Source organism: Anastrepha obliqua, chromosome 1 (assembly GCF_027943255.1).
Source record: "Anastrepha obliqua isolate idAnaObli1 chromosome 1, idAnaObli1_1.0, whole genome shotgun sequence".
Lineage (NCBI taxonomy): Eukaryota > Metazoa > Arthropoda > Insecta > Diptera > Tephritidae > Anastrepha > Anastrepha obliqua.
This window is the reverse complement of record NC_072892.1, coordinates 93,281,948-93,297,580: the sequence shown is the minus strand read 5'-3', so window position 1 is coordinate 93,297,580 and position 15,633 is coordinate 93,281,948. Positions and strand designations below refer to the sequence as shown.

The 15,633-nt window shown below is 36.3% G+C and overlaps 1 protein-coding gene across 2 annotated transcripts in view; it reads right to left on the bottom strand.

Moving 5' to 3' along the window:
• Positions 1-2,376: 2,376 nt before the first annotated feature.
• The window catches only part of LOC129253153 (glutamate receptor ionotropic, kainate 2), a 35,890-nt gene continuing 22,633 nt past the window's right edge, over positions 2,377-15,633 (bottom strand). Inside the window, exons 10-15 of one of the 2 annotated variants that reach the window (XM_054891421.1) lie at positions 15,108-15,384; positions 14,685-14,886; positions 13,397-13,619; positions 11,318-11,433; positions 11,039-11,188; positions 2,377-2,804 (exon numbers count right to left, since the gene is read on the bottom strand). In XM_054891421.1, the coding sequence (XP_054747396.1) occupies positions 2,574-2,804; positions 11,039-11,188; positions 11,318-11,433; positions 13,397-13,619; positions 14,685-14,886; positions 15,108-15,384 (1,199 nt within the window). In that variant the 3' untranslated portion in view covers positions 2,377-2,573. Of the gene's footprint in view, positions 2,805-10,136; positions 10,287-11,038; positions 11,189-11,317; positions 11,434-13,396; positions 13,620-14,684; positions 14,887-15,107; positions 15,385-15,633 lie in introns of both variants that reach the window. The other variant, XM_054891420.1, reaches the window with a different exon arrangement.

Below are 15,633 nucleotides of genomic sequence, written 5' to 3'. Positions count from 1 at the left end.
TGGAATAATTGGGCCATATATTCGTGAAATTCGTCAAGGGCGTGCAATTTCTGTGGACGGTGTCTCTTATCGCCGCATGCTGAACGATTATTTTCTACTAATAATGAGAGAACATCCCACTTCAGTACATACGGGGTTCCTACATACGTGGTTTCAGCAAGATATCGCCACGCCGAACACGGTCACGGAGATCATGGTGATACTACGTGATTTCTTCCCTAACAAACTGATAGGCCATTTCGCTGACATATCCTGGCCATCCAGGCTGCCCGATCTGACTCCTTTGGCATGTTTTCTGTGGGGGTACCTCTAAAATAAAGTCTACGAAACAAACCACAAAACAAAAAACAAAAAATCCGCACCTGTCTTGTAATAGTCATTGAAATAAACTTTTGTCATTAGTAATTATTTTTTAATTAAACTTTTAATTCCTAATTCTGCAACCTGTTTGTGACCAAACACCAACTAAATACCATCGTGCAAGCACAGTATTCACCTTATATGGCCCCGTGTGACTTCTTTTTGTTTCCTAAGTTGAAGTTACCACTTTGTGGAAGGAGATTTCAGTCGATGGAGGAGGTCAAAGAGAATGCGACGAAGGAGCTGAAGGTCATCCTTTGGTCGACCTACCAGGAGTGCATGGAGGACTGGGTTAAGCATGGATTGGCATGTGTGTGTTGCTTCAGGCGGGTCATATTTTGAAGGAGATAAAATAAATTTGCCTGAAATTTGACTCTGTGTTGTTTTATTTAAAACTTCCCGATACTTTCTGATCATAGGGTTTATTGTGCATGAATCGTTCTGAACTAGCTTCAGTTTGGCCGCATACCATGGAGTAAGACAGTTTCCCGTCATTATTCCCACTATAAGTTTGCACTCTTTGCTGAGAAGGGGTAAAATATAGTTTGTAGACCTGACGTTGTACTTGCGAAGCATGATTTTCACGATCTTGTATGAGCTGGATCCTTCCCATCTTGAATTCGCTGCTTGAATCATTGCTCCATCTCCATATCTAGTCGTTGTTTGCAGAGGGGTGGTAGTATACCGACCATGCCAACTACTGGAAGATTAGCGCCGGCTTTGGCTAGCATATCCCCTTTCTCGTTTCGCCCGATCTTGCCCCTATATACTTTTTTCTGTGGTAGTAGCTGAAAAGTAAAATCTATGAAACAAACCCAGCGACCATCTCAGCAATAAAATAACCTTGTTCGCGAGGTTAACGGCATCCCGAAATCGCTTCCTCAGCGGGTGGCACGCAGTACGGAAGCAAGATTCCAGGACTGTATCCGACGTAAGGGTCAACATTAGAGGAAATAATTAAAAAAAGCAAAATCCGCACTTGTTATCTTTAGAATAGTTATTAATATTGTATAAAGTTTTATCATTAGTAATTATTTTTTAATGTAGCTTTTAATTCCTAAATCTTCCACCTGCCAACAACTTGGTGAGTATCAGTAAGGCCGCGTTCATATAGGACAACTTTTGTTGCTTCAATTCGTTACTTGTGATGCCCATGGTCTGTTGTTGGCCCTGTTGTAGTTGGCTGCAGACTAAAAACTAAAGCAATTGTAAGCAACATATGAACCTTAAAACAACAGAACTCTTCCCGTATAAACGCGGTCTTATGAAACTCTCTTGATAGAGAGTTTTATGAGGTAAAACTATACTCGCTAGTGACGAATTTCGCTCGATAACTTTGCTGTTTAATCCAGCCAGCAGTGCCCAAATATAACAAGTAGAGAGGCGTATCAAAGGCCCCTTCTGACACAATACAATACATATATATATTGTTTGGCTCATACCCTTTTGGATGTTTAGCCGAGCTCCTTCTTCTATTTGTGGTGTGCGGCTTGATGTTGTTCCACAATTGGAGGGATCTACAGTTTCAAGCTGACTCCGCACGGCAGATATTTTTTTTATCAGGAGATTTTTCATGGCAGAAATACACTCGGAGGTTTGCCATTGCCTGCCGAGTGGCGACCGCTATAAAAAACACTTTTTCTCAATTTTGGTGTTTCGCCGTGATTTGAACGTACGTTCTCTCTGAATTCCGAATGGTAGTCACGCACCAACCCATTCGGCTACGGCGGTCGCCGTGTACAAACCTTCTCAAAAAATTTTTGAGTGTTGGTAGTATTATTTGAAAGCAGTATTTTCTTACTTTTATATTCTATATTTATTCATAGTCAATATTTCTTTTACTTTTAGACTCATCCCTTTCTATAGTTTTTACATTGTTTATTTTATTGTTTTATCAAACAGAGAATATTAGAAATGTCAAAAAATGTCAAAAATAAGAAATATCTTCACTTTATCACCCAACAGCGAAAGCAAGGAAATATAAGTTTTGATAAAATTAATAGTGTTGAGTAACATTTCAATTTATTTTTAAGTATTATATTATAACATAAATAATGGCGACACTCTACTCTTGAAAATATTGAATTGTAACATCAACCTTTTATATGCTTTACAACAAAAACAATGTGCAACTTACTTAACACTAAAGCAAAACAATCAAATAAGTTATTTATAGTTCAAAGTTGAAATATTTCCTTAGCCTTCCTTTACGCTCACTTAGAGTGCTTTGAATGCTCGTTAATGTGATGTAATTTACTCTCATCCATTGGCATGGAATCCACCGACAATGAAGAATCCTTCGAACTGGAACGAGAATGTGAACGAGAACGGGAACGGGAACTGCGACTGCGGCTCGAATTCTTTGGATACTTGACGGGTCTGGTGTTGCCCGAGCATTGCATAACAAAGCGGAACTCCTCGATGAGTTCGGTTTTGAAGGACACCTGCACGTAATAATGAAGACGAGAAGGAAAAATTGATGAAATTATTAGATTAATTAGAACGCAGGAAATAAATTAATGCACACGTGGATACACTTAGCGATGCAATTAGAGAGGAGGAGGGGGTGTTTGTGTGTAAGTTGCAGGTGCACATTGAAAGCAGCCATTTATTTGAAGAGTATAGTAAGTGGATGTGTACATGAAGGCACAGTTGTGCATATAAAGAGACGCACCTGTACTAAGCAAGCACTTAAAGAGTTAGAGGATCTAGAAAGTATGCGAACCTTTGTTTTTACATAAATGCATGCAATATTATTTATGGTGGGTGAAAAATGGTTGCGCAAATTTTAAGAAGATTGTCGAAAGACTAAAATTGTAGTAGTAAAAAACATGTATACGAGAAATAAATACAAATATATGGCTTGGTGAATATACCTACATATATTTTTAAGTTGAACATTGCCTGAAAAATTATATGAATCAGTTCTTGGCTTCCTAATTCAATTCGAGGCAAAATAGCTACATACATTCTGTCAAAAAAGTACAGGGAATTGTTCAATAAAACGCAAAATAATTGTTTAATCATCAAAATTTATTTTGTCGCCTTCAAAATAGGCACCATTCGAAGCAATACATATATGCCAACGATTAGTCCAATCATCAAGGCACCTTTTAAACGCGTTTGAAGAGATTTTCTGCAGCTACTTCAGCGAATTCTCCTTAATGGTCTTTATCGACTCAAAGCAGCGCCGGCGGAGTGGCAATTTAAGTTTTGGGAAAAGCAAAAAGTCATAGGGGGCTAAATCCAGTGAATACGGTGGTTAAAAAAAATAAATAATTGACGCGTACACTTCTATTAGGTGTTTGGCCGAGCTCCTCCTCGTATTTGTGGTGTGCGCCTTGATGTTGTTCCACAAATGGAGGGACCTACAGTTTCAAGCCGACTCCGAACGGCAGATATTTTTATGAGGAGATTTTTCATGGCAGAAATACACTCGGAGGTTTGCCATTGCCTGCCGAGGGGCGACCGCTATTAGAAAAATGTTTTTATTAATTTTGCTTTCACCGAGATTCGAACCAACGATCTCTCTGTGAGTTCCGAATGGTCATCACGCACCAACCCATTCGGCTACGGCGGATGATTCGATGGTTATTCGATGATATTTGTCGAGTTTTTGGTCGAAAAATGTTCACAATGTGAGCCAGTTTCCTACACACATTCTCTCTTAAGCTTCGCATAACTTCCAAATATTATTCTTTATTTACCGTAGACCCATTTGAAACAAATTCCGAGTGCATAACACCATGATAATCAAAGAAATCTAGTAGCATGACTTTCACCTTTGACCGATTTTGACGTGGTTTTTTGGGTTTCGGCTCATATGGATAGCACCATTCAGCCGCCTGTTGACACGCTAAGATCACGAGCTATCTCTCTCAAACTCAAATGATGGTATTCCAGCTCCTTTTCTTTGACTTTTTCGACGTTTTTATTCGTTGAAAACGTTGATGGCACACGAAAGCCCGTTCAAACACACACAACTTAAGACAAATTCTTTGACCGATATTTTTATCTATAGTGAAAATCGCAGAGCATACCTGCGGTTGACTGATATAATTAAATGCCAAAAAAAAGCTAATTGACAGATCAAGCTGTAAACTCTGCGACTCTATGGAGGACTTTTAAATGAATAATTCCCGATATTTTTTTGCAGAATGTATATGGAGTGTTGAGTGTACACAATAAATTCAAACCTACCGGAGACGGTAAGAGAGTTTAAAGAAGACTTCAAGATGTTAGTTTAAGTGTTCGAAGTGTTGTCAAGGAAAACAATTTGGCAACGAAAGTTAGCTATAAATGCCTACATTGCATAAAAAATAGCAAAATTTTACTATAACTATAATGGGTTTAGTGCTACGATTTCGATGGTATGTTGTAGCTGAACGGGTTAGGGGTAGTCAGAATTTTCAAAAAATGTGATCTTTTTGTTTATATTTTCTTAAAGCTTAATACCTTAAAAATATTGTGTGAAAATTTGAAATAAATCCAATGAATACTTTTAGAGTTATTCAATAATTAAGAATGGGCGCTCGGGCGCTCCGGAGTGTTCGCAAAACTTTAAATGCGCTTTTCTCAAAACTATGTTTTTTGAACTGGTGATCATTGTAACTTAAAAACCGCTGCGTAGATTTCTAGAATTTTTATTTATTTATTTTTGAAAAACACAGAAAACTCGTGCCTGATCGAAGGATTTTTTTTGCAAAATTTCGAATTTTTCAAACAATTAATTGTCGGTTTTTTTTTCGAAAATCTGAAAAATATTTCCTGAGACCGCCGTATTTTAATTTTGAAAAAAAAGCTTCGATCAGGCAGAAGATTATTTATTAATAAAACTAATTTCTCTTGTCCGATTGATTTTAGATGAATCTCCAAGGACTTGTGAAGATCACCGCGAGAGACTTCTGGAGAAACGGGCAATCACAACAAACAGCAATAACTTTTACAATTATACATTATTTTTTTAATTTTGTTAAAGTCAAGTCGATGAATTAATGCTCTGTTTTTATTTTTGTAAAATAAGGCAATTGACTAGCAAAAAAATTATTGAAAATCATCATTTTTTCGAGCCTCTGATTACCACTAAAAAGAAGAACCGTTGAATGCTAAATTCACATGTGTGTTCCACGTGCAGTTAGGTAACGTGGTAATCGAATGGTTTGTTGATGATTATTTTAAATGACGTTGGGTAGATGATCTGCTTGCAAGGAATAGGGTTGTTCTGTGATTAACTGTGATTAACTACAAAAATTTCATCGCCGTTGCTTGAGATTTGTAAAAGTTGCACCGTCTTGATTTTTACTGTTTCAAAAATTGATTTGAATTTGTAACAACGAGTTTGTATTACATTTTTGAGTTATTAGTCAATGGATTTAATGGTGTGAAAACCTTAGAAATGTTGGGAACTGTTTAATGTTTAGGTAATGTTACTCTAAAGAAAACAGCCATTTACGAGTGGCATGAATGCTTCAGAAGAAATCGTGAGTCCATCGAGGACAATGGCAGGCTGTCAACATCGAAAATTTATGAAAACATCAATAAAGTGAAACAAAAGTTCATCAATAACCGCATCTTAACTATCAGGGATTTGCCAGAGGACTTAAACTTTGCTTAGGGATCCGTTCATGGCGTTGTAGTTAATGATTTGTGTTTGTGTCACGTAGCTGCAAAGTTGGTCACGAAGGAAATTAATTTTATGCAAAAAAGGAACACGTTTATATAGCCAATGATGCCATTTCCAAGACTGAATCCGATCCAACATTTATCAAACACGTTATCACTGGAGACGAGACGTAAGTTTATGAGTACTTCACGCAATCTAGATATTAATCGAGGGAGTGGAGAGCTCAGAAAGAACCAAGACCCAAAAACCACGTTGTTTTCAGTCAAAAAAGAAAGCAATGCTCACGGTTATTATTTCAGAAGATCAGACAGTTATTAAGGACTATTATTTAGGCGGTATGAGATGATTACGTTAAGTAATTTGTCAAAAAAGAAAAGATTTGTGGGAAAACAACTTACGGATTTTGCACCATGATAACCCACCGTCCCACATTGTCATCCTTATCTCTGAGTTTTTGCCCAAAAAGGAAACGAATGCCTCCCAACAGCTATCTAATTTACCTGATAAGGCTCACTGTGATATTTTTCTGTTTAATCGAGTCAAAAAACCACTTCATGGAACGCGTTTTCACAGCCGAATGGAAATAATGCGAAAATCGAAGACGGCTCTGATGGCTCTACCGAAAATATATGTAGTTTCAATTTCTACAGTTGGACAAAACGCTGGCAAAAGTGCTTTACAATTAATAAGTAGTACTTTTGATCTAATATCACTTTTGCATTTTCTGAATATATTCCGGGAACTTTTTGATCAAGGGGTTACATAGAGACATGGCATGTCTGCAGTTTATCGTCGCCTTCGCAAGGAAGAAGTTTTTTATGAAGAGTTTTTTCATGGCATAAATACACTCGGAGGCTTACCATCGCCTGCTGAGGAGCGACTACTATTAAGAAGAGCCGGTGGTCTAGAAATTTCATTACTGTAAAATTTTCATGCGGCAATCCCCAGTATTATAGCTTCTATAGCCCATTAACTAGGTAGAGAGCGGTTCGCGCGCTCCTGTACCTCAAACTTTAAACTCATTTATCTCGAAACGACACCAGACCGAAGTGTTGTCAAAAAAAAATAATAATTCAACCGAATCGTCTGAAATTTTAATGTGTTGTTCACAAAATCAATAGCAATCACCTGTATTAGAATCATATTATGATTTCAATTATTTAGTATTTTTTTAAATTAAATTTTGAAAAAAAAAACCGATTTTTAGAGTGTCAAATTCAAAACCGCGTCATTTTGATATTCGTTTTTTATTATTCTAGTACGGCACATAGCTACAGTCATTAATATTTTTTTTTTTTTGGTTTTTGTATTTCAGATAAATAGAAGAGACAAAATAGGCAAAACCGCCCAGGTCCAGTTTTCCAGGATGATCAACTGCAGCGCCATTTTTAAAATTACTAAAAAAAAATATGTAAAAAAAGTTTTTTAAAGCTTAACAAATTTAAATAATATATCGTTTTTAGTTTTTTTTATTTTACAAAAAATTCCTGAAAATAACCTAAATTTTTGATCTCTAGACCACCGGGAAAACTCTTTTTTACCATTTGTACTGATAGTATTGAAAAAAATACCAAAAATATTATCTTGAAGACATCAAATGGAAAATATGCAGAAAATTTATTCAAGTCCTCTTTTTGAAATTTCCCATACGTTGTACCCAGCGTAGTAACTCAAAAAAAAGTTAATAATAATGCACCAATTTTTTCCTTCCAATTGTTTACGAAAATCTATTCAATTATAGCTTTTAGTTATGAAAAATTTTAAATGAAAAGTAGTTAATATAAAATTGTTAAGAATAAGCGAGAAAAATATGTTCTATGTGTGAGTATTGCGTGGAAAAAAATATTTCTTAGAACATTACAAAAAATGACTAAAGATAAATAATAAATATAGATAATAACAATAAATTAAATTGGACACCACAAAACCACCACATTATTGAATTATTTACGCTATTAGTAAGACGTCATTCAATTTAGATTTAAATATATCGGTAGACACAAGCAATAGATGCCTAAATCGGCTTATGAAAGAATTACACTATTAAATGAAACTATTTTTTACTAACAAAACTACATCATCCCACCTCTCAACTATATTTTCTTAAATTTATTTACAAATGGTATCTGTATAATGTGCAGATATGTAAAGTAGTTCTTCCAAAAAACACGATTTTTAACTTAGGCGGTTATTGCTTGTGCCCACAGTTACAAATTACGTTACGCAGTTCTCGAAAGTTATTGTGAAAGATGGAAAAATTCACATTTCACTTTTTTTGCATTCATTTTGCGTTTCATCAGCTATGTAGTATTGTAAATCGAATTAAGTTTTGTTGCCATTAGTTAGCACATACACAAATACATGCAACAGTGGTTGCTTGAAAAGGTCTCCCAGCAATTTCTGCGGTAATGTCTGGACTAAAGGTCTTAAAGTATTTATCCTATAAAGTAATCTACAAAAATTTATTACCAGGTATAACATCTTTGAGCCCACAAAATTCACCTCGACCACAACTGAAATTTTGATCCCAATGACATTTCCTAGTACTCTCACAATAATTCAATATAAAAACATCTCCATAGAGAGAAAAACCACCACTAATATACAAGCAGACAACGGCTGGTAAAAATATTAAAACTGAAAAATATAATATAAAAAAATGATCTTCATTTAACTACCGACGAATTTAATTAAACGAAAGGAGGATCTGAAATGAAAAAAGTATGCAATTTCAGATAGAGTTTGCGAGCAGCTGACTAAGTAATAGAAGAACAGAATACGAGTAATAGCTAAAAGCCCTACAAGCAATGTACTATATTCTACGATTTCCTTGGCAAAACAGAGGACAATTATTTAGATATGATTTATAATTAACTACTAAGTATTTCTCTGCTAAGTTCTCCTTTAAAGTTTATAACCTTTGCTCCAAAATTCACATTTGTGCATACTATATATACTAATTCATACACCAATACATACGAGGTGTGTTCAAAAGGTATGGCGAATTTTGAATTTTTGCAGGTTGCGTATAGTATATTCGAATTTCGATTTTTTGTGGCGATATGTTGGTACTCATGTCTCTCACTCATGCCGACGAGTTCGGACATTTTGAATGTTCAGTCAATTGTTGACAGCTGCTTTGCTTGCACGTGTTTCAGCTTGTCTTCGATTTTTACCTATTCAAAAAGATGGGTCAAAGAACCTGTATCAAATTTTGTGTGAAAAACGAAATATAAAAGTCAACATTCATAAAAGCTTTTAGGTCGACACTTGGTTATATATGTATTATTTTACCAATGGTACCCTAATCGTCACTACCTCCATGCTCAAAATCGTTATACAAATACCTATGGAGTTATATTAAGTTTTTCGTTTTATGAAGTTTCGTTATATCCAGGATTTACTTTATACATTGTACGTGTGTGCATCTGACACCAGAGTTGCAATCATTCATAAATAATAGAAAATTTAAAAAGTAAATATAAGATAGATGGGTTAGTCTGGTCGAGGATGGAGGAGAGTTTGCCAAATTTTGTTCCGTCTCTAATTGTTAAGAAAAGTTGAGGTGCTGATATAGAAAAAAACGTTCATCTGACAATTTTCTAACGCAATTTTTTGTTTATATCGGACTTAAAAACCCGGAAGGTGGTTTTTATTAGGAGACAGTACAGCCCTCAGATGTTTGTCGTTGCCTGCCGGGGGCGAATACTGTTAAAAAAACGTTATCTATATTTTGGTGTTTCTTGCCCGGATACTCGAAAAGGCGCAGTTGCGAACGGTAGTCGGACACCAACTCATTTGGCTACGAATTGCCTCCTTAAAAATTAAATCTGTAAAAAAAACCCTTTGAACCTCCTGATATAAATATTAAAGTTAACCTCTGTCGTGTGCGAAAAGAGTAGTACGACCGTATGAGCGTCGTGCCTAAACTACATGAAGAACTTTCTGTGGCCGTCATCAAAAAAAGGAGTTCTTGTTCGAGGAAGCTTATAACAAGCATGGTTTGTTGATTGGATTCCTAACGACCTTAGTGATTCACCCAATTTTTTCGAACAATCTACAAATACTGAAAATCCGTACGAAAAATACTTTCAAAATTAAATCATTCTTTTCAAGCAACCGCGCTGTTTACCATTACTTCCCGCACATGTACCTTGTTTCTACGCGCCGTTCCATAAACAGAACAAAGCCACTCCAGTAAGCCATAGACGCTGGCGAATACGCTGCCTACACACAAAACAAAATACACTCCGCCCAAATTGGCGATGCCCAACTCCTCGGCGCCATCGTTCTCTCCTTCTTGCTGCACACACAGCGTAGTATGAACGGACGAGTATTTATTTGGTTCAGTTCAGACCAGTTGGATATTTTGTTGCATGGCAATGATGGCAATTGCATGGACGGATGGATGCATGATAGCGATCAGACGGTTTGTGGAAATGCGAGGTGGTTTTGTGTATTTGGAAAACGCGAATGAAGAGAAGATATCAAATTTTCAGGCAGTGCAGAGAAGAGTTTTGTAAATGGAAAGGTTTTCGTTGATAATGATGTTGAGTTTTTTTTTTTTTTGCATTGCAGTTGTGATATTGTTGCAGGAGGAATCGTTTGGTAATTCATATTTATTTTCACAATATTTCGCCAGAAAGCGTTGGAGAAGACGGTAAATAAAAATTGTGGAAAAACGTATATAAACTTATTAATGTGAACTTGAGAATTAGGTGGGATAAGTATGAAGAATATAATAAAATAAAAGTTTGAGAATAAAATATGGCACATTTAACTCTTCTAGGCGGAAGTGTTCAATTGGAAAAATGCGGCTATGAACTACTGGGGGTACAGTGTAGAGTAAGCTGTGCCTTGTACGAGTTCGCTTGCTACTAATAAGTACTTGTAAATATGAAGGAAAATGCCTCTAATATATTTTTAACTAAGCAGATAATCATATTTTATTTTCTTGCATGTACATGCCGTATAAATTCGTGTTGGAAGGGCTTCAAAGCTTTTGTGTGTAATCAGAATTTTATCAAATTAACACCGTTCGTTACTCCAGTCTACCTTATTCTCATCGGAACGTTCCTTCACGCCCAAAACCATTTCAAGGATGGCCACTAGGACACCGAAGCATGAACCTACTATCAATACCAAGTAAACGCCACCTAAGTTGCTTAACTCTAAGGCCACTGCACCACCTTCACTGCTAGTATCCTTTGGAATAAGTAACACTTCGTCAACATCATCCGCCATAAAAGTATCTCATATGAACGTTGTTTTATTTTCATTTAAGTTAGCGTTAAAAATGTTTAATATAAAAGAATTTTAGAACCGAAAACTCACCGAGCATGCACCGCCACCTCGCTTCTCTTTCCACCACTTTGTCTTCATTTTTGTGAGTACACCTTGCTCCTGCAACTCCAGTACAGCCTGACTGAGTATATCCCGATATTGCCAATCTAATGAATATTTTTGTAAATATTTTATTAATAAATTCCAATGTTATTTGTTCTAAATCTACTGTTTTAAAAAAATTTAGGTCAGGATTGGAATGGGATACAATTGTGGATGGTAGGAAATTTTTCTGAAGCACTCAACCAATATTGCTCATTACACTTGAGGCCAAGAGATAGAATTTAAAACAATAGTGAGGAATAGGTGGCGTAGGGGTTTATTACTCCTAAGATTTCCAGATTTTTTTATGTATCACAGCAGATTGTCGGGAGAAAGAGACAGTAGCTCGTCCACGTTATTGGAACTAATGTCCGGTCAAGGACTGCCACAGTGGCTTTCCCCAAACATTTATGGGGAATGCTTATTTCCTTAAATTTTTGCCATATTTTCAAAACGTAATTCCCAAAATCCAGCTATAATGTAACGATCACTCTTTTATGTAATTGAGAACCAGAACTGATTTTAAGACAAACACAAGGTAGCTGAAATCACGAAAAATCCCAGACTAAAAATTATCCAACAACAATCTCTGGACTATGACAAGAACAATCTCTGGTCTGTCCACAGAGAAATTCGGCGTCGGCCGTGAAAATGGATCGCCATACTTTGCGGAAATCTAATGGAGACATTTCGAAACAGCTCTAGACTGCAACCCACAAGTGTCAGCGAGTTGGTAGCCCTGCAATAGATACCCGAATGGAAAATTGATTTACAGAGTTGTCTCCTCCTAAATTGAAGCGAGTCGCACAGAACGTAAACTCGATGACGGTCGCAAGCACACGATATATAGTTTTATAATTTTAAAGTAACGTTCTTCGAAGCAGAAAAGCTACAAGTAAGCCGCTCTTGGCGCTAAGTGAAGGTTTTAGTTTTAAATAAATCTAATTAAAATTGTTTAATGAGCCCCGATGTTTCATCTAGGAATGACGGGAATATATTTCTATGTATACATATATAACGATCTACCACAGTACTAGCACCAAATATATGTATGTCATAATATCCTCTGCCGTTGAGGGAATGAACTCTTAGAGGGTCCGATGGAAGATATTTTGTTGGTGACAGAGCACTTACCCCCGTCATCGGAGAAACGATCAGCAAAATGTTTGCTTTTTATGTATCCAATATAAAATTGCACGCAAGAGCAAATGAGGGGTCCCGACAGCACTCTGGAACTGAAAATTAAATACTAAATGCATTGACGCCAAAAACCGAATTTTTGGACCGAATCGGTGGCTGCGACTCTTTGCTGAAACCTAATGATGGCAATCTTTTATTAAATTGGATGGTAAATGGCGATGAGAAATGGGCTACGTAGGTGAGACACTCTCATTAGAGATCGCGGTAAAATCTCAGCGAACCGCCCCATTTTACTATATATTTTGTGGAATTTGAAGGTGATCGTCCACTACGAGCTACTGCTAAAGAGTTAAATAATCTATTCGGATCTCCGTCGTCTACCACAAGGTACCACAACTAGCGAATAGTAAGATACGGTACTCTGCTTCATCAAGAACTTCGCAAAGATACACACAAGCTGACGATCCATAAGTTTAAGTGAATACGATTCCATGGGTCCGGGTTCGAAGTTGTTATTATTGTAAGAACATCAACATTCCCCATAAATGCTTGGTTGGTTAATATATTATATATATTATTTATTATATTTATAGTAAGACATTGTACTGAAATATTCATCTTTATGCACTGAATGCTTAAGTGCGTGCAACTGAATGATCCTTTAGTACTTCCCATAATATAAAAAATTAATTGCATTAAAATTAGGGAATGGTTTTTCGTTTATTAAAATATAATACCTGCACTGCCTTCAATAACCAAATTATTTTATTATAATTGGTATACAAATTTGTTTCTCTGCTGTTTAAAAATTTAACAATTTACTCGCTTTCGGTATAAACTTTAGCTTTAAAAGTATTATTCTGCTCATTAAAGCTGATTTCAACTTACTCTTTCGCATCGCAATTCCATAACCTTTTTCGTCGAGCAACGAACCAACTTGAGTTAAACTACAACGTCGCTCTGTGATATACTCAATAGTAGTGGACTCCATCAAAAATGCATAATTTTCATTTTCCACACGATCCACTCCTTCCGCATTGGTTGATGTCATATATTCCGGATGCTCACTCATAAACTCGTACATTTTCTGATATGTTGGATACTTGGCGTCCTGATTCAAGCACATGCAACAAAATTTCATGTTATTCACACGCAAGTGGCGTCAAACGAGCATAGGTAGTTATTAGGGATGGTAATCCCGGGAGCCCGGGATTTAAGTGTGCCAATAATCTTGGGATTGTCGGGATTTGCAGTTTCTTACGAAGGATGTGAAATAGAGACAGAAAACCCCCTTTTATAGGAAAAAAGCAACATCGACTTTAACTTTTTAGGAGATATGATTTTTTTGTTTGTGTTAAAAGTAGATAATACATATCCATATTTGTATGAATCTGTTGCAAAATGTAAAATTGACTTACTTAATGAATATCTTGTGCAACTGGTAATGCCTTGGCAAAGACAAGACTGCTTATATTTAATCGGCATCAAATAGATGCAAGTGGAATCAAGAACTCTCCGGTTGTAGATATTTTAAAATTTGCTGCAAGGCGAAACCTTTACTGTCGGCCATTTGGCACGCCAAAGAAACTAAATTATTCAAATTACTTGATTTTTTATTTTAACATAAATAATTATGGCATGTATTAAAATCTTCACTACCCGCTTATTACGCTTAAATTGTACGAGATTAAAAAATATTTCAACTTCTTTCAGTTTGTTTGATTCGAGTTTTTTTCGGCGTCCTTATATATGTACCTTAAGTTACTTTATTACGCTAAAGTATTATTAAAAAAAATATTGTATTATTATGAAATTAATTCAATTACAAAAAATGAATATAATTAAAAATATAAAAATTAACTAGTCTTTTGCTTGTTTACTATTGGAAAGTGCAAAATGTTCACTTTAAGTAAAAAAAGTATATTTAAAACCTATTTATTTATTGTAAATATAACAGGAGAGCTTCTCAAGCGATATTGATGAATTTTTTTCCAAGCTAAGTTGCTGCTTATGATTTTATTGATTGCGGAACTTCTCTCGGATTTCTGGAATTGTAATACCGACATCCCGAAAATACCACGATCGTACAAATCGAAAAATTTTACATCCCTAGTAAGTATGTATGTTTGCTAATCAAGTGCACCCTTCCAATGCACTTATTTCCATCTGAACTCACCTGAAAGAACGTAAATGTGCTACCACCAACTTTCGCGCCATACTTAACACCACCCTTGTTGGCGGCCAAATCCTCAGCGCTTTCAATGGGACTGCTCAGCGATTCTATCGTCAGGAAAGCGGCCAAGTTTGCGGTATATGATGAGACCAAAATCAACGTGAAAAACCACCAAATTGAGGCCACAGTGCGCGTTGAGTACGCTCTGCAACAAAATTAAATCCTTTGACTGCAAAAGCGCACAAACATGTGGCCAAGGCGGATATTTGGCAATTGGTACAATAAGTGTGAGTATGTAGGTGTGGTGGACCACCGAGGACTAGGACTTATAGTAGAAGTGCACTCAACACTCAACACTCTGTTATACTTGTATATGATATATATGTATGTGTATATGTGTTGTGAAATGAACAAGTGGGTACTCACTTTGGCGCTAATTCAGAGCCTTGTTGCAATAGGGCACCTGTGGAGAACCACAAGCAATTAGGAAAACTAAATTGGTTCTCCAATTCGGTGGGTTCCTCGATGCATGGATACGGATTATCCCACTCTGTTGGTGAAATGCGTCCCAAAATGAAGAGCGTGAGTGAAACACTCAAGTAGGCAATGCCCAGCCACATCCATACAGTACCCGAAAATGGTGACATAAATGAGAAGAGTTTAGGTGGCTCCTTCATCGGCTTGCGAAACAAGATGGCGATACCTTTAGGCGGAAAAAAATGTGAATGTAAAGAGGCGTAGATTGTCTTATTCAAGGACGAAATGCATTTGGTGTTAATGGGTTGTGCATGAGTTTGTATTTGAGAATATGCTGACAAAAATGTGAATGACCAACACTCTGGCCGAATGTGAATTGTTGCCCACATTCCACAGTAGTCTAGTATGTGAAGGTTTCGATGAGTGCTTCGTTAACCTACTGTTAAATTAAGGGCAGAGCTAATGATATTGCACT